Source organism: Excalfactoria chinensis, chromosome 2 (genome assembly GCF_039878825.1).
Source record: "Excalfactoria chinensis isolate bCotChi1 chromosome 2, bCotChi1.hap2, whole genome shotgun sequence".
Taxonomy (NCBI): Eukaryota; Metazoa; Chordata; class Aves; order Galliformes; family Phasianidae; genus Excalfactoria; species Excalfactoria chinensis.
In genome coordinates, this window is record NC_092826.1 from 94,349,109 (window position 1) to 94,376,589 (window position 27,481).

At 37.8% G+C, this 27,481-nt stretch overlaps 1 protein-coding gene across 3 annotated transcripts in view; it reads right to left on the reverse strand.

Annotated features, from left to right (window-relative positions):
- Positions 1-328: 328 nt before the first annotated feature.
- POU6F2 (POU class 6 homeobox 2) overlaps positions 329-27,481 on the reverse strand; it is a 306,544-nt gene continuing 279,391 nt past the window's right edge. For all 3 annotated transcript variants that reach the window (XM_072329370.1, XM_072329368.1, XM_072329369.1), the window contains exons 7-10: positions 23,296-23,502; positions 13,147-13,315; positions 4,398-4,566; positions 329-1,172 (exon numbers count right to left, since the gene is read on the reverse strand). In XM_072329370.1, the coding sequence (XP_072185471.1) occupies positions 668-1,172; positions 4,398-4,566; positions 13,147-13,315; positions 23,296-23,502 (1,050 nt within the window). In that variant the 3' untranslated portion in view covers positions 329-667. The remainder of the gene's footprint in view (positions 1,173-4,397; positions 4,567-13,146; positions 13,316-23,295; positions 23,503-27,481) is intronic.

Genomic DNA, 27,481 nt, shown 5'->3' on the forward strand with positions numbered 1-27,481 from the left:
CCATGGATGAGAGAAATTAATCCTGTTGTTTTCCTCTTTGTAAAATACAAATGTAAAAATTCATAACACAGATTTACACCCATAAAAGAGTAGACTAACAATCTAGTTTGCAATTCCATGTTTCTGACTTTGGTTAATAGTTTTCATAGTGAATCAGCACTTGATACCTGAAAGGCTACAATCACTCCTCCAGGTGGCAGGCTTGTATTCTCTTTTTAACAGATAAAAGTTTTTTTTTTTTTTTTTTTCCTTTTTATTTTTTTTGTGTGTTTTCCTTCTTTTTTTTTTTTCTTTTTTTTTCTTTCATTCTTTTTTTTTTTTTTTTTTTCTCCTTAAAATGTGTTCACATTTTCCTAATATACAGAAAAAAAGTCAGCAGTTATTTGGTTTACTTTAAGTCCCTTTAGAAAAACAAACTGGCTTTTTCTTTTTTTTTGGGGGGGGGGATCTAATTCTACGACACACACGCTAAGTGTTGTGCAGTTCTTTGTTCTGTTTTTGAATAGGAAAACTCACGGACACTTATAAACTGTTCTGTCCTTCTTGTAGTTTTCTCAGTCTTTTACTTACAAGGGTGATGAACAGGTATTTTCACAGAGTTCAAATGGTTAGGTTTCTGTCTGTGCAGGGTTTTTTTTTGTGTGTGTGGTTTTATTTTGTTTTGCTCTTAGGAGTTTTCTTCCAGTGAGTCTGTTAAGGGCTCCATAGGAACTGCTGTCGCAGGCTCATGCTGTTTCAAACGCTTAATTGTGTTCTTCAGTGCTTGCCTCTTATTGCAGAACCAAACTCTAACTACTTCCCGGTCATAGTTCAGTTTCTCTGCAATCTCTGTCATTTCCTGCCCAGAGGGGTGCGTGTTCTTCTCAAAGTGAGCATTCAAGATCTCAAGGGCTTGTGGCGTGAATGAAGTACGCCTCTTGCGCTTTTTGGATGGTTCACTTCCGATAAACTCGGTAAGGTTCTGCATACCTGCTCGATGGCGGGCCTCAGCCTCAGCCATCCACCGCTCAAGCACCGGCTTTATCTTCTGGGCACTTTTAGGGGTGATGTCCAGCTTTTCAAACCTGGCAGGATACAAAAGGCCAGGGTTCAGTTTGGCTGTCAGACTGCTAGCTATAGTGTTCTCTTGGGCTTCCTGTGGTAGGAAAAAGTGGCTTCTCAGGATGGTGTGTCTGAGGGAAAATTGAGAAAGAAGAGTCTTACACTGATGCTCTGCCAGGGTGGGACTTCCTGCCTGCCTGACTAATTGACTGGCAGAGAGAATTTACATTGGATTACCAAAACTAACAGATATCTATATCTACAAATATATATATAGCTAGATATTTAAACTATCACAAAACAAATACTACAACAGAATTCTAAGCACACTGAATAATACAGGTTATGACCCCCATTTTCATATTTCTGATGATCTTCAAAACCCTTCAGGTTAGAAGTCTAATTACAGGAAATGACATCAAAGGCAATTGCTTTTTATCATCTCTCCTTTGCGATTAATCCCTTGGATTTCCCTCCCATCCCATCTAGTCCAAATACCACAGCTTTAATAATACAAACCAATGGTAGCTACTAGCCTCTGAATATCACATTTCCTTTCCCTTCATTTTTCAGCAATTTTCACTGTTTGCAAGTTAACTCTATATCCCTTTTCTGGGTCCGAAACAGATTCCCGTAGCTCCAGTGGTGTCCAGCTGAAACAGCTGGATACTTTGCAATTATCTTGACTACCCCCACAATGTGCAAAGACAGACTCATGTTTTCCAGATGAAACCCAGCATAATAGTCTACTAATACGCTGTGGCACCAAGCTGGGTTTATTGTGGGATTTCTACAACCTGTACCAGAATGATATCATTTCCTGTAAATGAGGTCTTCTATATATCATTTTACCATCAAAAGTCCTTTGCCAAACCAGATTTTACAAGTATTATAAGACATCTGGAAAAGCAGCTATACAAAGCTTTCATCTTTTCATAAACAAGCAGAAGAGCTGAGTTCATTCTTCAAGTCACATAAGTATTTGTTTCATTTATCAGGTTTACACTCTCTTTCTAGGCATTAAAAAAGCCTTAGCCCAATTCCTCTGATGCCACCGATTTGTATTTCTCTACTTCACCTACGTCCCCCCCATATGCTGACATTTTAAAACCTGCAGACAGTTATTGAACGGTGCTGCTGCCCACTCCATCTCTCCCAGTACTCGAGCACCACTGCCACAGCTGATCACACTGTAGATGGGAGATGAGACTGGCTGAGTCAATACCTTGGTGCAAAGCAACTCAACGGCTGGAGCTGGCAGCTTTTAGAGACTATATTTGGCATGTGGCAGCTGCAGGAAATACTTCAGCAACAAAACATTTCCCACAAATAAAGAAAGAGATGAGAAATAATTTTAATAGTAACACGCCTGGCATTCTAGTGTGGGACTGGCTCCAAGGCATCCATCTTTGGCATCCAGTGATTTTTTGGTTAAGTTGGTCATTCAGCTTGACCACATTGCTGCTCCTTCCATTGAATCTCCTTGTTAACATTAAAAGAAATGTTGAAACTTCTATTTCTGAGGAGCGGCATACTGCCACTGGAACATAATAACTTGGTGTCTAACAAGAAATAGTCATAGCAGATTATTACACCTCAAAATGATATCCATCTTTGGGGGTTGAAGGAAGGAAAAAACACCATTACTCTGCAAATATCTCAGACCAACTTCTGCATTCAGTCACGTTGTTCTGAGACATTTTACCCCTCAAAGTTGGCAAAATTTGCCCTCTGTCAGAGGCTTCCATAGTTCTGGGCATTACTTAGCTGTGTCAGTGCTCCTCTTTATATATATATATATATATATATATATATATATTTGATAATACATCAGTGAAGAACCATTTCACTTAGTAAAATTCAAATAATCCCCATTGGTTTTCTCAGGCATGAGGTAGATTGAGGAAATTAGGAGACAGCAAATTAGACATAAGCAAAGGGAACTGCAATTCATCAATTAGAAGTACTGTATGTTAAAGAGCATCTTAAGGCCGCGACAAATTGGCAATTGCCAAAAACTCCACCTGTTTTAGGTATTCTTTACCAACTGACCATGTGAAAGAAAAAAATCTTAAGCAACAGGGAGCAGTAGCATTCGTATCATTGGCTTTGCTTGTTAGTGTTGTTGATACTGCAGAACATGTTGTTTGGAATAACGATATACAAGTCTTGAAACAAATTTCCCAGCAGTAGTATCCTTGTATAGACTGAATAAAGGTTATTTTCTACAGGGAGGTATCTTATAAGAAAAAACAGTAGGGGAGGCCATAGAAGTGAGAGGATCCTATGGAGCTTTTTGTATTTAACAACAATCAATGGGTTTTATGGAAAATCATTGAGCAAAATGTGAGCTGCAAGCTCACTACCCCATACTGATGTTATTTATAACCTTAGTCTTAAACTGCAGGAAAAGTACACTTCCGTTCTATGGGGAATACATTAAAAGTATAAAGAGCAGATAAAAAGACAGAGCATTTCATGGATCACCAAGAACAAAATCCACTTAAATGAGCTTAGAGTTGGTTTCTTGGCTTTCACTGATGGAGTAGGACTATAAGGCATTGCCCAAGAGGAAAAAGCTGTTACCTAAGTGTGTTTGTTATCTCATGCATAAACATGGCATTACTATAACACAGATACATGCATATACGGTGTTTGCTTCTAACTAACTCTGTCAAGACTGTTACTATTTCCCATGATTAGGGTGCATTTCTAGTCCTGCTTTGCATACATGGGCTGTCCGTTATTTTTTAATTAATTAATTAATTAATATATTCAGGTGATAAAAGGTGAATAGCTGCTGATTTGCAAGATAGCAGGAATGACAATTTTTTCCTTTCTGTGTTGCCTTGTTAAATCATTAACATCCTGTATGTGAAATGCTAGCCACAGCAATACAGGTTTTAACTTAGCAGGGATGAAGCCATGAAATATTTGTTCAGTTACCCTATCTGTAGAAAATGGCACAGTATGAAGAGGGTCAGCTGGTGCTTATCCAGTGCCAGCAGGGTCTCTAGCTTGTCTACTGAATTAAGTCTCTGTGCTAGGAACATTGCTTCTCACTTGTTTGAAAAGTAGAAAAGGCAGGGGGGGGAGGGGGGGGTTGGGGAGGGAGGAACAAAAGCCAACCATAGAAGGGGGAAAAGGGGGGAAAAAAAAGAATAACGTTACTTGAGGGCTACACAAGAAGAAAATCTTATCTGCTGAGATACCAGCATCATTGTTGAGTTTAAACTCCAGAAAAAATAACACATTCTAAAGAAATATGACTCCAACCTGAGCATGCTCCTCACAATGAACTGAATAATTCTGAAGAACAAAGAGAGGAAAAGAGAGTTTATGATGTAACTTGTTACCTGCAGATGGCAGACTGGCTATAAGCTGGGCCTTCGGTGGCGCTTAGGGCTTGGCCAACTTGAGTCTGGGTCAGGCCAAGGGACAGGCGCCGGATTTTAAAAGCTTTGGCAAATTCTCGGATTTCTTCCAGATTCACCCCATCCACTTCTCCAGTGGCTGTTTGAGGATCTGTTGAAATAGTTTTTGAATTGTGTCAGTTTTTTACGTCATATATGAGTGGGCTAGGCTTACACCATATTTCACTGTCACGTTAGTTTATTTTTCAGTATTTCTCTCTCCCACAAACAGAAGCAGGCTTGCTTTGCCAGGTATGTTACACAGGATGTTCAGCTTGCTGAAATCTAACAAAGAAGCAGTGCTTCCAGGTGGTGGTGAAAGATGTTCAAAGACATCATTGCTGAACTCCTGAAAAAATGGGCAAGCTCCCCTCAGCGTGAGGGGTTGGCTGGGGTCCTCACTGCCATCTGGGTTTCACAATATCACCTCCCATTTCTGACAAGTCATGTTCCCTGTTCCCACTTCTCACTGCATGCACAAGGCAGGCTTCTGTTAATGTATTTATTTGCATTCCATGGGGAGTGCAAAACACGTGCACAAACTACCTGGGTTCTTAATTTGAAAGCAAGACTTCCATTTCATCTAAAATAACTGTCAAATGAGATCTTCCTTCCCTCTTCTGTAATACTCAGCCCAAACCACTAGTCAAGCATCCAGACTAACCCATTAAAAGGACAAGCTCAAAGAAAAAAACACACCCCTCCTCATTTAAAATTCATATTTTAAAATAGACCCTTGTGAAAAGCAGCCTTTCAGGCTTTTCCTTCTGCCTCCCATCAGGCTGATAATCAAGAAGCAGTTTATTTGCAACATCAGCCATTAGGCTTTGGATGGTAATACTGCACGATTTTTTACTTTTACATTAGCCCCTCAGAAGATAATGCTTATGATGCTGTGAGAGTAAATCTGTCCTTGCTCTCCATAGTGGTTTTACTGACACAGAAGCCTTTGTCCCTGAAAGGGCACATAATAAAGCGTATCTACTGGAGAAAAGCTCCTTTGGTGCTGGATAACTCAGCCAATTTAGGACTTATCAAGGGAGATGACACAACAGCTGGAGAATGGAACTTTTCCCCCCCCAAGCTACTGATCCCTGGCTAAATGAAAGCGTTTGCCAAGCCAGAGACAGCATGGGACTTGGATGGTGGAAGATTTCAAAGTGTTGTGCAATACTGCGTGTAGTGAAGCCATTCTCCCGGCACGACATCTCTATTGTTCTTCACCTCATTCCTCAGACTTCTTAGGTGAAAAGTTTGCAGCACAATAACCCATCAATTTCTGTAAATAAAAGCAGTTGTCCAAGGACAATGCTAGCCTACATTACTATTCTGAACCCTATATTACCCTGGCTCCTGCTAGTGCTGCTACAGCTAAGGGCATGTCAGCATTACAGCAACAAAAATTTTATTTTCAGTGGTTTACAAACCTGATGTAAAATTCCTTTATGGTGGGAATGTCCTATAAAAAATCTTTCAGTCCAATAATACAGAGGGAAGAGGCTTCTCTGCTATATTAATTTATCCTATACTGATTTGAAGCCTGATTGAAAAAAGCATGCGTAGAAATAGGATTTTAGAATAGTCATATATGTAGTCAGGGATCACATGAACCAAGAATACAGGTTAACAAACATATAGGCTGAGCCTTGTGTTGGCAGTACTCAAAACTCATCCTGTCAGTGCGGTGCTTGAGTGCATCTGTACACACGTCAATGCACTCAAATTGTATAAAGTTAGGAAACATATATTTACTTATAAGTAGTGGGAGGCTATGGTAAAGCTACTCAGTTTTTAAAGCAATTGCCTTTGTGGATGTGAAATGTTCCTACTAATCCTATACACAGTCTACCTAGCATACCAGTTGTGATTTTCATAAGCACAGAGTGGAGCTGGTTGCTTATCAGCCCTTTGTTCTCTGAATAGCAACAGATCTATTTACAAAATCTCATAAATGATAATGAACTCAGAGTCACTTTTGCAAAGGGCACTAAGATGGTTGAGTTTTCTCACCTCTTTTCTCCATTTTAAGGCCTCTGACTAAGGCTATTAGGGATGTTACAAAGCATAGTTCAGATATACCCAGAGAATGCTCAAATTAGTGAACTTTATTGCTACTGCCACCTGTAACACTCCTGCTCCCCAGACTCCTGTTAGGAATACAGAAGGAGGTAAGAAAGCCAAGCGGTTCTATGCTTGCTCAAGTATATATAGAAGTTTTTCCAAGTTCTGCTGAATTCTTCTGGTATGATATTGTTATAACACTGAGTATCATGGAAAGTCCTTTCCCGTTCAGGGATCTTGGACAAGAGAAAATCTGGACAGAGCTTTCCTTAACACAATAAAAGAAAAACACCCCCTGATGTACTTCAGGAATAGGGAAGTACATCCTTACATATGGTGTAGCATCTGTTGAGAAAAAGGCTTCATTCTTATATAGTATCTTTGGGAGGAGGAAAGTGCTTACAGAGGTGGGCACGAACACTGAAGCCTTTTATCTCTGCTCTCTAGGGAAAACAGTGTTTGTATCAAATCAGAAACACTTCTACTCCAGGTGTGATTTGAAGCCATCTGAAAACCATAGAAGTAGTCCCTTGATTTCTATCAGCTCCATACTACTCAAGTAGTACTATGAAGCCCTCTCTACTGATATAATCATGTAACAGCACATATCTGTTCTATTCTGTTGTCATTAAAATGTCACCAATACATAATCTTGGACTCTGTGGACTAATACATCCATATGCAAAAATATAATCAAATAAATAATGGACTTGGTTTCAATAAGTTTTGATCTCTCATAACAGTTAAGTGTAGAGTTTACTTTACATTATAGAAAGAGTTGTTGATTGAAGACTGTAAATAAACTGGTATTTTTTAAATTAAATGAATTTCTTACAAAAGACTGCCCAGAGCCAAGAGGAAAATAAAGAATACCAATCTCACTAAGTGCCATAGTTTTGTGGTGTTGCTGTCAATATTCCACATCATAACATCATGTGCAGTATGAATCATCCATACTCCAGTTCTGTAGAATGGTAGCATCCCAGGTGCTCAGCTCTCGGAGAAGAACTACATATCCCAGAGGACGCCGCGGCCAGAGATAAGTCACGGGAGGAGGACATATATAATCTCACTCCCAGGCTGGAACTCTCTCTCTCTCGGACTCTCAGGGAGTGAGAAGTGTTCCTGCCGTGTCGCCTAGACTTCACAGTGGGCCTCTCGGTTTTCGGGGACTCTCTCTCTCTGCTTTGTTTGATTTATTAGCCTCAATCATTGTATTCCGATATCATATTTAGTAAAATAAGTTTTCCTCCTTAGATTGCTGCCACTGTTTTATTTTCCCTTCCTTTCCGGGGCCCCGGGAGGGGAGGGAGGGGAGGCCCCTAAGGGGCGGCTGCCCTGTCACGGATACACTAAGTGGTTAGGATCTACAGTAACAATATTTAGAGTGAAGATTCCCAGTGTATATTATGGCTTCATACTCTGTGATTGTTATATTTGTGAAACTAATAGGCCCTTGAAAAAGATGAGTTTTCTGGGACTACTATATGAAATGTAAATAGAGCAAAAGAACAAAAAGAAATTCAACTAAGATTCCACTTAATATCCTGGTGGATAGAGAAGGTGGACAAGAAGAGTAGAAGAAAAAACTCCATGGGTTCTCCTGTACTAAAAATTTCTTAAATTCTAAAGGGAATAATACTCCCCTCCCACTTCTGAATCCTTCTGTGAACATTACATAAGTTTCCAGAGATTGCAAATTCCCTGGTGATAGGAAAGAGTCGCACTCCAAAAGAGAAAGCAAATTTCTGTTGTGCAGAGGTTTATTGAGGGAGGGATTATGGGGGTTGGTTTCCCCAGTCAGATGGGAGGAGAAAAAGCCGGCAGAGAAAAGCCAACAAAATATAATTTGGATGATACAGGCAGGACAAGACACTGTTAATGAGAAACATAGTGGAGCTCAGGGGAAAGAGTAATAAATAATAAAGGAGAATAATTTGTATGTGAAAGGCATTTTAATTTTATAGTAACAGATGACAGTAGCATGAATTTGGAAAGAAGAAAGTAATGTCATCGAGACCCCAGTCTCAGAATACGAAGGAAAGAAAACAATTTCCATAAAGAAAACCTATGTTAGAAAAAGTAAGAAATGAGAAGATGAATACATCTGAGGACAGAAAAATTAAATATAATATAAAATGAGGAATGGTAATATAGAATTAAGTGAAAGGAATGAAAAAAGAGAACAGACACAGGATAAGACAATATGAAGAAATCACACAAGAGGGACATGAAGAGTGGAGGTGAATACTGCAGCCATCTAGTCAGACCATCGTTTAAAATGTCCTTTCTCTGGAAGTAAGCATTATTGTATGTATTAAGAAGAACTAGTTGATGATGAAGGATGATGAGGTGAGGATAAGACAAAAGGGAAGAGCTACGAAGCAAGAAACAGGTCAAGAAAAAAAAAAAAGTCAAGAAAATTTAAAAAAAAAAAAAAAAGGAAGAAAAAGAACGGTAAATAAAAAATACGGAGCACCATGAGAGGAATAAATGTATAAAATAAACAAAGTAGTAAGAGATAAAGATTTTTTTTTTTTTAATTAGAAAATCTTTTTTAAAAAATTGCAAATTCATATGGAAAATACTATCAGAATGAAAAGTGAAAGGAATAAAAACAAAGAGCACAGAACAGTAAAGTTATTAAAACTCAATCCTGACCTGTTTCTCACAGTCTTTTAGTAATTTCAGTGATGTGGCATGACCTCTTGTAGAGTTATTCTGTTAGTAGGTGTGCACAGTTCTACCTCAAGCAATTATTTAGCTACTGAAGTAGTAGCAGGCTTGTACAAACACCATTAGCTCTAGTTTGTTAGATGCTATGTTAGAATATGCTGGACAACTATCAAGTATCTCTCTGACTTCTGACTATGTGAGAACTCTATGGAAAAATGACAGAAATGCGTTGATATTTCCCTCACACTATGTATTCTGTTGGTTGTGAGACTGAATGAAGTCTGAAAAATCAGTCAAGATCAACTCCTGAACTTATTCTTCTTATTCCTGCTTAATTATTGACACTTTTTACAGGGAATTCCCATAAACATCCTCTCCCTTTGGAATGCTCTTAAGATCCAAGTCTCATCTGTCAGTCTAAATGTGTGAAATGTATATTCTTTACCCCAAGTTTCCCACTTGTTGGTTTAACTTTCTTGAGGTTTGAGTAAGGAAGAAGCACTCCGAATACCTTCTCAGTGTTATTCATTCTCACTGGCAGGGTATTCAACATGGCCAAGTTTGCCTTGCATATGTAGTATGTCAGGAAGACAACTTTTAAGTCAGTAACTTGTGATCCCAAATAAAATTCTGTCTCAAGTTCAGGCAGGTGAGACTCCAAAATTCCTATTTCTTCAGTAGAGATTTGTTAGATCTTGGTGTAGAATCTTCCTTGAGGTTTTCTTTGTACTGAGCCTAGGACTAGAGGATATGGAGAAGAACTCCTCCTGCTGTGGTTGCGGCTCTGGCCTGCCATAGGTCAGGATGGTAGTAAGGATAGGGAGACCAAATTGCCTTTCTTCCTGTTGATCATTTTCTACATTCTTCCAATGGCTTTCAGGGAGGACTGGAGTAGATTTAGGTGCAAAGGGGGCAATAATTAACCTTGAATCTGAAGAAAAAGAAATGATGGAAGAGAAGAAGATGAAGACTACTAAGGGGCAGAGATATGAGCATGGAGCTGAAGGAGGGATAGTCTGTGCAGAGAATAAAGTAGGACTCTCTTGGGCAGAGGAAAGAAATTAGGGGAGAAAAGAGGAAGCACTAGTGATAAAGCAAGGCAGATTACAGTGATTAGATGGTAGAAAGGGACAGAGACCACATAGAAGCTGGAAGAGGACTGAAATGAGAAGAGGAAATGAGGGTTGATGGATGATGTGGAAACAACAGAAAGGAGAAGAGGAAACAGATTAAAAAAAAAAAAAAAAGAGGAGAAGTATCGAGGCCCAGGGAATGCAGATATGTGGAGAACAATGTGAGGAGGTAATGAGAGTGGAACAGAACAAGTACTATGAGAATCAAGTTTGAGAGGAATGAATGAAAAAGACCTATATTCATTAAATCATCTTCCCCATTCAAACAAACTGATATACCTATACCTTATATGCCTCTACCTTCAACTCATGAGCATAGCACATCTCATTCCTTTTTAGAGTAGAACAAATAGGATGATAACACAACCTGTCAGCTTCTTCATCCATTCAAGATCTCATATTTCCAGGTAGAAATATAATCTCACCAAACAACTGACTTATGTTACTATTCTGCTTTTGTAAAAGCATGGAAATATATCCAAGTAAAAAATGAAGCTAAAAAGAACATCCTTAGAGTCATATAAATAAACACTGAAAAGTTACAAAATAGTAGGACAACAGTAGCCCATAGCCCTTGTCTGAGTACAAGACCAGATTTTTTCCACAGTTCTGTCTTGTCTGGTGCAAAAGATGAATGTACTTCATTATGGAGAAAGTGATTGAAGTATTGCCTTTTCACTTGTTCAGTGTGTGGCCCTAGACCTCTGCTAAAGCTCTCCACCAAAGACACAGTTATTCGTTTTCTCTTGAGCTTTTAGATTTTTTGAAATCTTATTTCCTTGTGTTTCTATAAGATGAGGGTCTTCTCCTTCTCGTTCACAGACAAGCGGACAGATATTAAGGCAAAAGGCATTTTTAGCTACCCTGTCAAGGTCAAGCAGAAGATGAATTTTTAGACTGTGACTTTAAATGGTGCTTTATACAGTTCCACAGTGGAAGTGCACTTTGAATTGTAACTGTGAGTACCAGGTTCTTCTGTAAATTAAAGTTGGGAGTTTCAAGCTGGAAATTGAGGGAGCACTTGTGAAAAATCTGTTGCAAGTGACTTGCCTGCAATTGCACCGTAATTATGTGGTAGACAGAGCTGCAGCTACTCAAACCTCTGCTGCCAGAAGCAAGACCACCTTTTGCCCTTCAAGTCCCTACCTCAAATGTTACACACAAACTGGGGAACAGTATAGTGAACAGGGTAAAGAATAAATGCTAGGACAACAGCTTTCCTGACTATGTGATACATCCTTTGAAAAATTCAATTGGAGACAGAAACACACAGAATGGAGGATGAGAAAAATGTGATTCTGTGATGTTAATCACTAGATACCTGGTTATTATAAAATACATGTTCTAAGAGGAGCTAGATGCAGTAGCCCAAACTACTCTTTCTCTACCATCTCCTAACCTTTGAGTGATTTATGTTATGAACTTAAAAGGGCGTCTTTCATGTTATTTTTATTGTGTAGGAATGTTATTTTTATTGTGTAGGAATGTTATTTTTATTGTGTAGGGTGCTTATCCCCTTGGGGAAATTCACTGGAACACCTATTGTGGATTAGAGTACCCCTTATTTTTTCAAGAGTGTCTACAAGGGAGACTATTCAGGACCAGCCATTGAGAAATAAATTTTATTCTACACTTGCTGTTTTAGTCAAGTTTCTCACATAGATAAGATATAACCTTATGCATTTTTAATGTGAAGCTTCTTATTTGCCTTCTTTCTTCAAGGTTGTCTACATGAAAAAAAATTACTGATAGAACAATGGCAGTGTATTTATTTCAATAAAATTATATCTCTATTTATGCATTTTATGTACCTACAGCTACCCATATAGGTGTACTTGTTCCAGAATAGAAGTATTCACACTGGGAATTATACAATCATAATTTTACCACTATAGCTCCGCCAGTAACTTCTCCATATAAACAATTTCTGAACTAACCCAACCAAGATTTTGAAATGTTTTCCAAGCCCTCCATAAGCTTGCATCAGGCATATATATCACATTAGCAATACAATGTGAGTTACACTATTTGTTTACTTGAAATATGCACGTGCAGTTATCTTTCAATGAAGTCATCCAGTATCACTAGATTTTTGCAGATGTGCCAAAAACTGTCAATGCTTTTTCTTTTTTTTTTTTTTTTTTCATACTCCTAACCTGCTGTTTTTACTATATAAAGCTAATCAGGTAATAGTGAAGACTTTGAAATGTGTGATCTGGAAAAAGGGCCTGGTCAGGTAACAGATTCAGCTGTTACAATTCTAACAACAAAACTAAAGGCATTTGTTCACAGCATTCTTTTCTCTCCCACATTTTACAGTTCTTAGTTGCTTAAACTGCATGAGCTTTTCTTGCCAAGAAAGGTTTTTTGTACAGTGTTAGGGTTTGTTTACAGTTTGCTACTATAACTAAGCAAACAAATAGTAAAGAACAACCAGCTTAACCAAAAGTAGAAGGGGCTGCCCTCCAAACGTCAAGCAATGTAATTCATAACACAGATTCAAAACATTCACATTTCCAAAGAATGTATATTACATTTGAGTTTTAAGAATTGTCCAGTGTTAACAAAGTCAATTAACAGCTGCTACTATTTTTACGTGCATACTTCGCATTTTTTGCACTTTTTCAAGGCACGTTTACCTTAAGTCCCATCTGACATAGCACTGAGTAGTTTTTATTGGTAAGCATTACTCTAGTTAGCAATATACAATCTGATATATGTGGAAAAAAATAAAAATAAATAAAAAAGGAAGGAAAGCAGATCAGGAAACTCAGTAGTGAGGACGAGGGAAGAAGCAAGGAGAGCCAGGGAGCAATACTTACTGCTGACTAACTGGCCAACACTCAAAGCTGAAGAAGAGGAGGATGAGGAGGAAGAAGAGGAAGCCTGACGAACTGGGCTTTGAGACATAGATGCTTGACTGTGAGCCAAATGCAGGAGATTGGACTGTGAGGCTGCTTGTCCCACTTGCGTCTGGGAGGGCTGATGGAGCTATATGTTAAAATGTAAAAATAGGTATTTAGAAAATGAAGCAGTAATAGGAAACTCTCAGTGTAATATTTCACTTGTATATTTCCAGGGTACAAATCTTGTAAGAGCATTAAATACCATGGACTCAGTTCAGATGACAGTGTTACAGAAGGAGTAATTTGAGCTCCTTTGCATTCTAACTTTCAACTATTTTTTTCAGTTTAATGAGATAACTAGCAGATCAATTCTTGTTTGATATGAGCGGTGAGAGATCTATGACACTCCAAGAAGCACTCTGATTTAATAAATACATGTTTTTACCTGTTCTCTGACTCATGAAGTCAGACTTTTATTCTCTACACAGGTTTTCATACAAACCAGCACTGTTTAAGAGAGATTTATAATTTCATACTGCATGACCAGGGCCAAGCAAAGTGGGAATGGGGTAGAGAAGATAAGGTAGGGGAGTTCCCCTTCCTACAGAAATGATTTATTGTATGACATTGGATTTAGCGAACAAACTAAAATGCTGAAATCTTAATTCTCAGATTGTCCTTTCCTTAAACACAGAGCCCCTTTCACATGAAGACTCTGTCAAGTAAGATGTACCTAAAATGTCTAGCAAGTACATTAGATGCAAATGATACACTGTGATAGATACGTTTGTCTTCAGAAATTTTTGGCAATAGTGTAGACTTTGTTTCTTCTCTAGGAGATGGAAAAGAACCATGAATCCCTTCTTCCTATCACAAACTTTCATCACTTTTCATGAGTGACTGAAATCTAAAATTCCGTGCTTCTGATTTTCATGTAAACCTTCCAGCTAATTCAAGGGGTAGTGAAGATAGACAATAGATGTTACAGTTTTGAACTGGCTTCTAGTCATTCAATACAGTCTTTTCAGATCCCTATAATACTACAATATACTTCTGATGCAATAATGTGTCTGGTACTTAGTATACCATTATTTTATAACATTTATTTTATGCTGACTCTTGATATTGATTGCAAAAATGTACTGAAAACTTCACTTCTAAGTGATAGCTGTTATTTGCGTTCTCGGGGAGGGAGAAAGATAAAGGCTTGCTCAAAATCAGTAATTTAAATCTATTTCTTGAATACTAAGGAATTTTTCTTTTTTGATGTTTAACTGACGAACAAGTTCAGAAAAGGAGCTGAATTCATTAGTACTCAAATTATGTATAATTTGCTCCTAGAACACAAAGAAATGACTGATGCTAAGCAGATAACAAATCGTATGGCACAGGCACACCTTGATCACCCTGACAATGAATGGAATACTTATGAACGAATTTAATGATATTTTTCTTGCTACGGGCCTGCTTAAGAACTGAACAATTACAACTCTTCATTTTTATTTATTTATTTATTTTTAATCTTCCACGTGGAACAGTATAATGCAAAAAGAAGCAAGAAACCTTGAGCTACCCTTTCATAATACAGAAAATTATCAATCTGTCCATGTTTAGCCTAACATAAAAACATTTTATTATCTTGAGGATTTTTCTTCCCCTAAATGCTGCAGAAATGGATGTCCCATTCATTATGCCCACACCATTCTAGACTGGTGTCTTCAGAAATCGGACTGGAAAATGGCAGCCATTTTGGCTCTGGGACTTTTGTCAGAGGGATTCTCTGGCAAAACTCAAGATTTCAGCCCAGGTGAGGGAAGAAAATACTGTATTTAGATGAGCTGGATTTTTCCACGCTGGCTGGAACAGGCTTAGAGATGCTAGTTTTTATCTGTAGGGGTGGAGAAGCAAATGCAATGGCTATCTAAAAGGAAAGATCTGCAAAATTATAGTCCAGTCAACTGAACTTCAACCCCTGGAAAAGTACTGAAGAAAATAATCAAACAATTTGTAAGCACCTGCAAGAAAACAAGGTAGTAACAGACAACATGGGTTGTTAGGAACAAACTGTGTCAAACCAATCTGGTCTCTCCGTAAGACGAGGTAATTGGCCTTGTGGACAGGGAAAAAGCAGTAGGTGGTTTGACTTTACAAGTTTCCCGACACTCCCTCGTGTGACATTCTTTATAATGTACAAAGACATAGTTTAGATGAAACTGCTGCAGAATGAATGCAAAAGTAGCTGGAAAACAAAACTGGGAGGACTGTTATCTCACTGTTGAAACAGAAGTCTTGCTTGTTTCTGCATTATTTAATATTTTTCTAATGACCTGGATGACAGAAAAGAGGCTATTCTGACCAAATTTACATGCCAGTGCCACACTGGGAGGAACTTTTGATAGGCTGACATTCAGGATTAGAATTCAATTTGAACATGTCACCAACAGTGGTGTTGCAAAAATTAAGGTAACTCCCATTCTGAGCTGTGTGAGCAGGAGTGACGTCTGTAACACATAAAATGCTGTGAAGAAGGCAGAACTAACGAAAGGAGGGGAGAATGAGTCTGTCTTGTATTTTGTAGTGGACAGGATGAGATGCAATAATCTGGAAAATTCAAATCATATTCTGGGAAAAGCTTTCTAACATGACAGTGAAGTGCTGGCATACATTGCTGGGGCAACTAATGAGGTTCTTATGAGAATGTTTAGTGGCAAGTTAGACAAATACAGGAATGGCTGTTCCACTTGCAAACAGCAGAGTGGACTGGATAATCTCTTGAACCCTGACCTTCCAGCTTCAATTATTTATGATTCTGTGCTGTTTCCCATCAGTATTTCTTAGGCAGAAACACATGATCATGTAAAGACAGATAGCGTATGAAGCATTTCTGGGCCACAATACAGATATTATCCCTAAAAGTTCAACTGCTGAGCATGGACACAGTGAACTTAATGTCTTCAGGAACATGGACGTACATTCTCCAGTTATCCTTGCAAAGGGAGCGCACAGGCACAACCACCATGTAGTACATGCACAGTATGCTGGTTAAACCTAGGAAAAATTTGAATCCCTGTGCAAATGCAGGGATTGCACACTGCATTTATGAATACATTTGTGAAATAACTAACTGTGATATCCAGAAGCTTGACAGTTTCCTTGTCAGAGCCCCAGAAATCTTTGGACAAGTCTATGGTATTCTAAGAATTTTAGCCTGCAAAGAGTAAGTAAAGTCTGCATGAACAGAGACATTAGGTGCAACAACAGTATGTAATGGATATTTACAGACTGTTGGGCTGTAACTTAATGCTTGTGAGGAAAAAGGAGCAGGGGAGTTGGAGAGGCTGTAGAGTCACTTTATGGCCTGAACAGAGACTAAGGGAGGATTCCATCTTTAACTCTCATAATTTTCAGCATACCCCCTGTTTTACAGATGTGATGGTTAAGCTGTAAATGTCCTGCTTAAAGAACAATGATAGTTATCTATGACATGAAATTGCATTAAAATACTCTCTCTCTTTTCATCCACTATAATTTCCATTCCAGAAATAGCCTTAAGGAGAGGCAACGATTAGATTATGAATTAGATTCCAGATGACAGAATCAATTCAAACTTGCAATAGCTGACATTTCCCAATTTTGGACATGTACATATGATATGAATTATATTTATGACTGTTGAGCATTTTCCATCAAAAGACAGAAGGAGGCACAGAAATTACGGAAGCTGTTGCCATAAGTGCCATTCTGTGTAGGTGGATATAGTAGACATGCCGAGAATGATGACTGCATGCAACACTGATCAGTATCTGGCAGGAATATATGTTTGCACACTACAGCTAGAGGAACAGGATAAATATGAGAAGTATGAAGTGCAGTATAACACTTTGTAAGAATAAACTGGAAAATGCAAAGGGCTTGATTCTTATCTCTTACATCAGTTTTACATTCTGCTGTCAACAGTGAAGGTGGTATTGCTTGATAATGACAAAGAAGAATGAATTAGGTCTGTAAGACTGAGTTTTGTTCTTCAGTTATGTATGTAATATATTCTTGAACTTGGTATGGTTGAATGGAACTCTGATGAGATCAGGGATATTGTTCTGTGCATCCAGAAAATTACAGGGAAGTGACAGAGTAACAAGGAATTTTGCATAACTTAATGAAAGAGGCTAAGTAGAAATGAAGAAACTTTGAGAGACTCCTTGTTCTGTATTCTAACAGAACTGCTACTGATTTTACAGAGTCTGGAAACACAACCAGGACAAATTATGGCCCTAATGGAAGGGAGAAATAAACAATGGTCTTAAATTGCATCAGCTAAGGCTAAGGTCAGGCATTAGGGTGACCTTTTTAATGTTAAGGAGAAGTGGCCTAGGTTGTCTTGGGATGTCAGGGAATCTCCATCACTGTTGATTCTTGAGTATAAGTTAGACAAACAGCTGTCAAGAGTGATGCAAGGACTGTTGATCCTGCCTAAGGGAAGGGGATGGACTGCACAATCTTTTGGGGTTCTCTCCAGTCCTGTTTTTCTATGATTCAGTGAAAAGCACATCTGAGAGACAAGGAAACACAACAAATTACAGAAGATAGAGGTGAAAAAGACAAGTATAACAAAAAGGCCAGATGAGATGAAACTAGCAGTGGTTGCACAAAGGTGCTACAAATAAACAATTCCAAGTTATTTCTGATGTTATATTGGGAAATACATTTATGATCTCTACTAAAAACTAAATTCCATAGAAAATACTGATGTAAGAAGACTTTCCTAAATACTTAGAAATGCCACCATAATGCCTTGCGGAAGTAGTAATTTAAGATTTTGGGGCTTCCAGTTTTCCTGCAAGCAGGGATCTCTGCTTAATCTATTGTTCCTAAAACGTGAGAAAACTGTAGTATACCACTGCCAATATTTGATTTGAAAACACCATGGAAAAAAATCTGTCTTCAAACGAAATCATGGTGCATGAAGAGGCATGGGCTTAAAAAACGTTTTCTTAAAACTTTTGGCAAGTTAAAAGAACAAGTTATTACACATATCAACACACATCATGCCAAACTGTTTTCACAGCAGTTCTAACAGAACATTTCCACTATGGCCTGAAGACGGTACCCCATCATCTGAATTTAGTTGAATTCAAGTAAATGAATATGAAAGCTACTTGATGCTTAATAAATATCTCTCTCATTATAATATATTGTACTATAATACAGCATGAGGAGCCTCTATACACATTGCTAAGAATAACAAGGCTGCTAAATTTGGAAATTATTGTAAGATAGCTTTTTGGGTCCACCCAGGCTACGCAAATTCTCAACTCAAAATGAAGAAAATGGTAAAGAAGTGCTGGTGTGCTTTGATCAGAACTGGAATAGGACTTTGGCAGCATCTCACATCTCCCATTTGAAGCTTTGTGGTAAAGTCAAAATTATGTTTAAAGTATACACTCTAGTTGAAGGTCTTTGGGCTCACAAAATGAGGTTGAAAGCAAAGATGTGCTTCCGTGGAGGAAATAATCTTATATGTAAATCAAGTGCATCAGACGTTTTTCTGACCCCTAACAGAATCGTTTTTCTGACTCCTATCAGAATCACAGAATGGACTGGGTTGAATCCAAGGATCATCAATCTCCATCCCCCTGTCAGGCAGGGCCACCAACCTCCCCATTTACTAGACCACGTTGCCCAGGGCCCCATCCAACCTGGCCTTGAACGCCTCCAGGAATGGGGGTTCCACAAGCTCTCTGGGCAGCCTGTTCCAACACCTCACCACTCTCATAGTAAAGAACTTCCCCTTAACATCCAGTCTAAATCTTCCCTTCTTCAACTTCAACAATCAGGACTGATATAAAGTCACAACTACAGTAACAGACCTATAACTATATAGCTAAGTGCACAATTCAAAGGTATCAACCATGTTCCCACAGTGAAGTGTTTTACTTTCTCTATGGCTCAGTTCCTTAGAACAATACAGGTTGTATAGCAATATCTTCCTATTCCCAAAGGTGTGGTGCAGTTATATTGGCTTTTTTTGTTGTTGTTGAGAAATCTTATTGGCAAGTGTAGATGCCATAAAGAAAACCAGTCAGACCTATGTTACAAGTCAAGTGTTCCTGCTATGGCAAGGAAAATCCAGTGTAGTAAGTAGATGTATTCTTAAGTTTTGAATTCTAGTATTTTATCCAAAGGTAAAATGGAATTATAGAATGCTAATGATAGATGAACAAAGAAAAAGTGAGAAAAATTGACATCTTCATAACTTAAAATCAATACATTAAAAAAGAAGAAAAAAAAAAGTTGGTTTGAGATAGCACAGTTTACTATGTTCAAACAGAGAAAAAATGAGCTCATTTCTCTTGAAACATGACAGTATCACAGTACTAAGACCACAACAGAGAAAAAATGTTTGTGAGCTGGTTAGATTTTAATGGGAGAGAGGAAAAACAAGGGACTGCATGGACTTGTGATAATGAGATGGCATAGTGCGTATGGTAGGTTGAGAGAGCAGAAAGAAAATGTTTGATATGAAATTTGGAAAGCAGCTGTACAAAAAATGACCACAGACTCAACTGAGAGCTTTATCTTTTCAGCAACTGATCTGGAGCATGACAGACAATGACAGTGAAGATGGGAAACCAACTACGTAAGAAAATGCTGCCTAGGAGCTTGTTTTCTTGTGTTAGAGTTGGCAGAAGCCCAAAGCTAGTAGTGTTATAAGACACAATGAAATATGAAAAGATCTGGCAGGCAGTGTAGATAAAACACAACTGAGGACAACTAGGACTACAAGCCAGACTTGATGATTCTAGACAACAGCAAGAAGGAAATGGAACTCTCTTGATGAGGTACACTGGAGAAATGTATAATATTCAGAAACTGTTTCTATGCTGTAGGCAAGCAAATAGTTATTAAAAAACATCAATTAGGAAAGCAGTTTAAGGAATACATAGACAGGAATATGTTTTTGAATCCCAGTGTTCTCTGTCAGGTGGATTCTTACCTTCTTTCACTCACTTAAGAATTACGTTTCTATCCTAAAATAGCTATTCCAGTTTCCTCTTTACTCACTGGAGACAACAGATATCTTAAGATATCTGTAAGGAGATTCAACCTATCTATTATGGTTCTTTTTCAGCAGTGTGAGTTACCCCATAGATATGCCTATGTCTCTTTATGAGGAATCTATTTAACTAGCCTTCAGCAGTACCTAACAGCTGTATCGATAACATTAAGATGAAACCTTTATTGTATTTCTGGTACTTATAAGACTCTAATCTTGGTTCAGGTTCTTCTGTCAGCTGTGTTGGTGCAAGCACATGATGTTAAAGGCACAAATGAACTTCTTAAAACAAGGTTTTCAAATCTGGTAGCAAACAATAATGCTAACAAGTTGATAAGACAAACTCATATGTTCTTTGAAAAAATGTGCATCTAACCATAGGAGCTATATTTTTACAAAATACCTCCTCAGAGGCATGAAGGAAGTGCCGTAGTTAAGTTTATGAGGTATTTTTCTATTATGAGACATAAAAAGTTTAAAAATTTAAAAAAAAAAATATATATATATTATTATTATTTTAAATAAGGGAAGAAATAATTATTTTTCATCAAAACAGACTACAAGTGGAGATCAAAGATTTATAACAAATTTTGTGGAATGGCTGCAAGTAGCAAGAAAAGATAGAGAACAACAGTAAAGTTGTATTAGCAGGAGAAGTGCATGAATTTCTTATGTTAGCCCAGAACAATGTGAACAAATTACAGAATCTGCTTAAAATATACCAGGGAAGCATTATGATAGAGGAAATACAGAGTAGGTGCAAAAGTGATTCACATTAAAAAAAGGAATCATTTTGGTGACTCACATGGTAATGATCAAGGCAGCAAATTTATATCATGGTGGACACATCTGCTTATTGAAAAACCTGCTCAATGGGTAGAGATAGTTAGAAAAAAAAAAAAAAAAAGCAGGATGATAGACTGCATTGAGATAAAACCAGAAAATAATGCTGAAAATATTATAATGTTATTATATAAATCAGTGGTGCATCCTCACTCTGTTCATGGCATTCAGTTCTGATCACAAAATCTCTAAGAGATTATTGTGGAAATTGAAATGGTTGAGAGATGGACAGTAAAATATTATTAAAGGCAAAGAAAAACTTGTTTATGAACAGAGATAAAAAAGACACAGACTACAACAGGAGCGTAAGCAGCTGCCCTCTTTAGAAATCCATTACAATTTGCAGGAGAATTCTCATAGATGCTGCTGCTTAGATTAGCAAAATCTTGGAAAACAGTGAAAACATGGACACTGTAACTACTCCATGTAGTTTAAAGAGAAACATTCCCTACTGTGGACAATTTAAAGAGTGTAGATCAAGAACACCTATTTATTCTTTAAAACTAGAGCAATAGGATTACAAAGAAATTGGCTGTCTACATTAAAAAGCAACCTAACTACAACAGAGAAGAAGCACTGCTTCATGCTTCATGTAAGTAATCCACAAATTCATTTCCACAAGGAGACATTGAGGTTTTAGTCTGCCAAATTCTAAAAAGTTGTATGAGCAAATAAAGCACACAGTCCACCTAAGTGAAGCTGACTGAAAACAATGTCCAGGGCATTTAGTCTTGAAGAAAAAAGTAAGCACTAACATGCTTACTTCATACTAAGCACTAACATGCTAACATGTTACTTCACAACTGAAACAGGCTATATACAGATTCAATTATTGTGACTCAGCTAACAAGCAACGCCTTATTATCATCACTTGTGATCACCTCTTTCTCCTGTGGTACTTGCCAAGAATGTGACAAGTTGAAAGTTAGACTAGGATAATCGAAAAGGAATGTTTTATTCCCTTATTATTTCCTCAATTATTCTCCATGACTTTCTCAAAACTTTTCCAAAACTGGTCTTGTACTTTTACCCCCCCCTTTCAGTAGCTTTTTTTCCCCATCAGCTTACAAGGCACCAAATGCAGTATGATCACATTTTTTTTTCTGAAAATGTGAATTCCTGCTGAGCCCTCTGAGCACCCTTCTTCTGTGAGCAAGGTTTTAAATTTATGACTAAATATACTATCATTAGCAAACACACCTCAGGAGAGACTTCACCCAGGCAGTAAGATAAATTCAGGATCTCCTTATAGCTTGTATAATTCTATTTACTCTTCAAATGAGATGGCAGTTTGCATAGTACTATCTCAATTGCTTCTGACTATTTATCAGCATTATTCCTACGAAGGGTCTGACTCTTATAATTCATTTCTGCTTCTGCTGAAACCTATAGCAAAATTTCCTCTTCTTTCAGTGAAAGCCAAAGAGCCAGTAGAGGGAGCACAGACACATCCAAATAATTTTCTGTGGCACCTATAAAAATGATAATACATTTTGTCTGTTCCATACAATACTTGTTTTATCTTTTTTTATTTCCTAAAGCAGGTTCCAACAGATGCAAGTAAGGAGTCTTCGTGTTGTCTGGTGTCCCTTCCTACAATCTCCTGAGGCCTCAGTGTGAGAAGCAAAGGCTGGGTGCTAACCACAGCAAAATAATGAAATTGTCTTTAGAGTAGCATAAAAAGAAGTATAGAAAGCTTTTCAGATATCACTGAACTTTCTGTATCTATCCTGTAGTCTGTGAACTATGTGGTGCCTTACACTGAATAATAATTTCCCTTTATTTCCCTTCCCTTTCTTCTCCCTACAAATCTTTTTCTTCAGTGAAGAGTACTACCATTTGCATACTTTCCTTTACTTCCCTCATGCATTGCAAAGCCTTTCAAAACCCAGACTACCGAGTGACCACCAACCAATGACTCAAACTTTAGTAGGCTTTATACTCCTACTCTGCTTTTTCTGCAGAAAATTTTTGTTGACACTATACTGTCCTTTTAAATTGAAAAAGAAAAGAGTACCTGAATAACACATGGATGTATAAATACATCATTTAAAATAACATTACATTATAATTACATATAGAATATCCAGCAATATACTATATGCAATAAAATCTTCCAGTAGCATAAATAGGAAATAAGTGAATTTTTAGAAAGATTGTGAGTCTATGAGGAATAGAAGATTCTTGTGCATCTATTCTGATAATCATTCAGGCTACTGCTTCTTTACCTGTTGGCCTGGTTTGAGTGGTGATAGCGTTATTCCCTGGGTATTGATCACTGGGAGTATCTGGTTGCCGATGACAGTAGCGATGATCTGACCCTGGGCATTCGTCAATAACTGTGGGGTTATTGGCTGCACCTGAAGGCCCTGAGCTCCACCTGCTGCCTGGCTGGAGGGGACTGGATTAGGCATCAGTGGGATTGTTCCAATAATCTGGAGAAAACAACACAGAAAGGGAAAATGAAGAAGCGCCACATACACATGCCACATAGAATGACTTGTTTTACCTGCGCTAAATCAAACTTAGGTGACATAAGCACAGAAAGATAGGTGTGACATGCTAAGTGTGGAAACAATCATTCCTTCATAGTGTGTTGAGGACTTTCAAAGTCATTTTTCAAGTCACGTGTCACCTACACATCTCAAAACTGCCCACTGCCACCCCCAATAAATCTGCTGTGGCTGTGAGTGTACAAAACAAATGCTGGGCCACGTCTGTCCCCTGGGTGATGCTTTGTTCCCACTTCTTGGATGTAGGGTGAAGTAGTTGCAAACATCAGGCCTGTTTTTCTTGCCTTTCTTTTCTACCACTTCACAGCACTGTTAACTGTGAACAAATACTTTTCTATAATGTTCTTTGAGTTACTAATAACTTTAGTTATGACTATTTCATTATTATTATTAATTGAATTATTATTTAATTAATAAACATAATTTTATTAGGGTTACCTGATACTCTAAATGACCAATGAATTTTTGTGGCTTCAAGAAGACCAGAAAGATACTATTGTCTTTCAGGATGCAGTACATAAAGTTATATTCATAAAAACGCAACGACTTTTGGATGACAAGGCAATACAACACAACAGAATGAGAGGTGGTGTTAGATAAAACATTTTAGCTAACATTTCTGGGGCAAGTAGTTGCAGAAATAGATGCTTGTTACATTTCAGATTTTAGAACATACTGATTTCCTACAATGTGAATGTGCCTGTAAAACTAATATTAGGGTGAGTTGTCAAATGGAGACTGTACAGAAGACTGTCAGTCAGCCCTAGGTTGAAGAAAGTGACTCTTTTTAAGGACTCTGTACAAGTATGAGAGCATCTGAAACTAGCTTTTGATGAAACTTGCGAATAAAATCAAACTTCTATAGAAAGACCCAACGAAGCTGGAGTAATCAGAATACTGCAACAGAAAAAGTAAAGGAAAATTCAGATAACACCTCTATTTCCTCTGCAATGCCTTGAAGTAGGTGACAACTTAAAATGTGACAATTTAATTCAGCTCCTTGAGTGGAAACAGTTCATTTGGTTAGCTATGGCAACTCAGCTATCAAAGAGGAAATGGTGAAGCCATCATCAATTTACCAAACTTAGCCAGTCATAAAAGGCTTGGATGAGAACAGCAAAGAAGACAAAGAAAAGGGGGACATTTCCTGACAGAAGGACCTGGTAAAATGGGAAGCTCATGAACTGAGCTGTATTGAAAGAAATGCACAAATGAAAAGCATTTAAAACACTGAAGTGATTCTTAATTTCTCTTTGGCATATTCCTGAAAGGTAGACTGATCAACAAAGATTATTACCCCTCTTTACAGAATATGAAAATGAAGCACAATGGAGCATATTCAGAGAGAGGTTGTGAAATGGAGATTTAGTCTTCTAAGCTAGAATTGCCTGTGAGCTTCTCTCTGCAAACCATGGTAACTATAGATTTTTCCTATAGAATCCCAATCTGAACTGCAGCTGCTTTAGAGCTCATGTGAGATGGCTGTTCAAAGTTTTCTAAAATCTGACTTCCAGCATCAGTAGAATCCAACTTCCATGTGGTGCAACATGTACATTTCTACCAGTTCGTGGTGAACTAAAATATTTATGGATCACAAATATATTCTTTCAATTTTAACATATGTCACCAAACACAAAAATTAATTCTTAATTTTATCAGCAGAAATTCAGCAATGGCCTGCCTTTCCTTTACCATGTCTCTAAAAGGATGCGACCTTGGAGTGTCATTACTCCAATATAACTTTAACTATCAAGGTCCCAATCCCAGCAAAGCAAAAAATGCTGCGCTGGTCTTATCAGTAATAGAAATGTTTGCATTCATGTTTAAAATGCATTTCTTGGATTGCAGTTGGACATTTAATAGAATGACAGTGCTGAAGTGGACAGTTTGTAAGGTCAGAAGCAGAAAGCTATCTATATGTATTCAACGTGTGTCAGATATCATCCTATACATGGTGGCTTGTACATGCACATGCACAGACGAGGAACAGGGAATCGCTGAGATACAGAGAGGAGTTCCAGAAGGTCAAATATACAAATGTGCTCAAGGATTTTGTGTTACTGTAAGAGCCGGGGGTAAATCTCAATGGAAAAATGTTTTTTTCCCTTAGTGGAACTCGTAGAGATTTCAAGATTTTTTCCATTTTATATCAAAATAGGGCAAAAATCTTCTCTAGTTAAAAAACCAAGACTACCAAGCCTACCTCTAGTTAACCCACAAGGCTACTTCTCATGGCATGCATTTTTGATACAGCTAAACTCAGATTCAGATTTCCCCTTTCTCCAGGTTCCCTTTCCCAAGTATCCTAACTGCTCCCTGATTCACACTGCACAGCTTTGGATTATTAAATAACTCCTCCACTGGGCAGGAATCCTGAATATGACTCCCTGCCTCAAACCTTGTGCTAGTGTCTTGATGCTGGGACAGATTATGTTTCCTTTAATTTCGCTGAGAAAGTCCATCCTGATGGTTCCTAATAACTCTTGTTAAAGTATTTGGTTGGCACTTTAGGATGACAATTTGTGTCTTTAATACACTGACATTTTCAGAAGAAGATAATTCCATGGACATTTCTGGACCATGAAAGAATGGGCTATTTAATTGTCAGTGACTTCTCTAGTGGGGTGACATTGCTTCTTCTTAGCACCTGGTGCTGTTTCAGATTATATCCTAAGACAGCTCACAAATAGCATATGACATGGATTTATTCCATAAAATAGTCTAGGAAGGTTCACCCTGCTTTGGAAGGAAGGGAACTGAGGAATGTAACTATAATTGCTAATGTGCCACCTGGCCTTAAGGTCAGGAAATCATGTGTGGCCTGATTCATGACAGTATAAGAAAGGCATAGCAGGGGAGGTTTCTTATTTTGCAACGTTTGGACTCAAATTCTTGAAGAATCCCAACTGTCAAGCACATTTTTGAGACACTACATCCGAAAAATATCTCATGCTTCAAACAAACATATTAAAAAAACACAATAAAAAACAATTTATAAAGTTTTTATGTGATGGCTGACTTCCACTATTCCTCATACCCCATTCAACTCAAATTAAGATCTACACATTCACAGAGGAATTGCAAAACAGGTGCTGCATGCACAACACAACACAGTTCTGAAAGTCCATGGGTTAACTCATGGCACCCCCTTGTCAGTGCTCCATAACCTTTAACAGAACTAGGTACACTACTTGGCAGAACACTGATTATTAAAACAAACTGCACCTCTTGAAGGTACAGGTTCCAGAAATAGGTAAAAAAAACATGGTGCAAAAATAACAAAACTGACATCAGAAATCCTAAATTCAGATCTCACCTTTCTTTACAGAGACAGTGCTTTGTCCATATCAATTAAAATACTGAGACTCTAATTCTGACCCTGTCCAAGTGACAGAGGATTGCCAGAAGCCTTGGTGGAGTCAATTTTTTTGTAAGGAGTCAAGTTTTCATCAAGTTTCTTTCAATTTTCTTAAAGATTAATATATACACCAGTTGTGTCTTAAGTTGCTTAGCAAGCAATTTTTGTAGATTTTTATGCTTTCCAATGTTAACTAAATTTTAAGAATCAACAATTTCTTTTTTCTAACTCCAAAGGAAATCCAGAATGATTTTTCAGACCATCTGAATACTTTCTACTGATTAGGCTGTTAACATCATTTTACCACTCTAGGATTTCAAGATATCCGAGATCAGACCTCTAAACTCTTACAACTTGAATCAGCCACTGCCAAGACAACATCCACAATTAAGTATTATTCATATAAATTAAAGTTGTCTGACTTGGCTTGTACATAATTTTTGTTGATTTGCCCCTACATACCATCTGTGGACTCAGCATTGTTGCCTACACAGTCCTGCAAACTGTAAATTCACCCACAATGGAAGAATAAGCACAGCAATA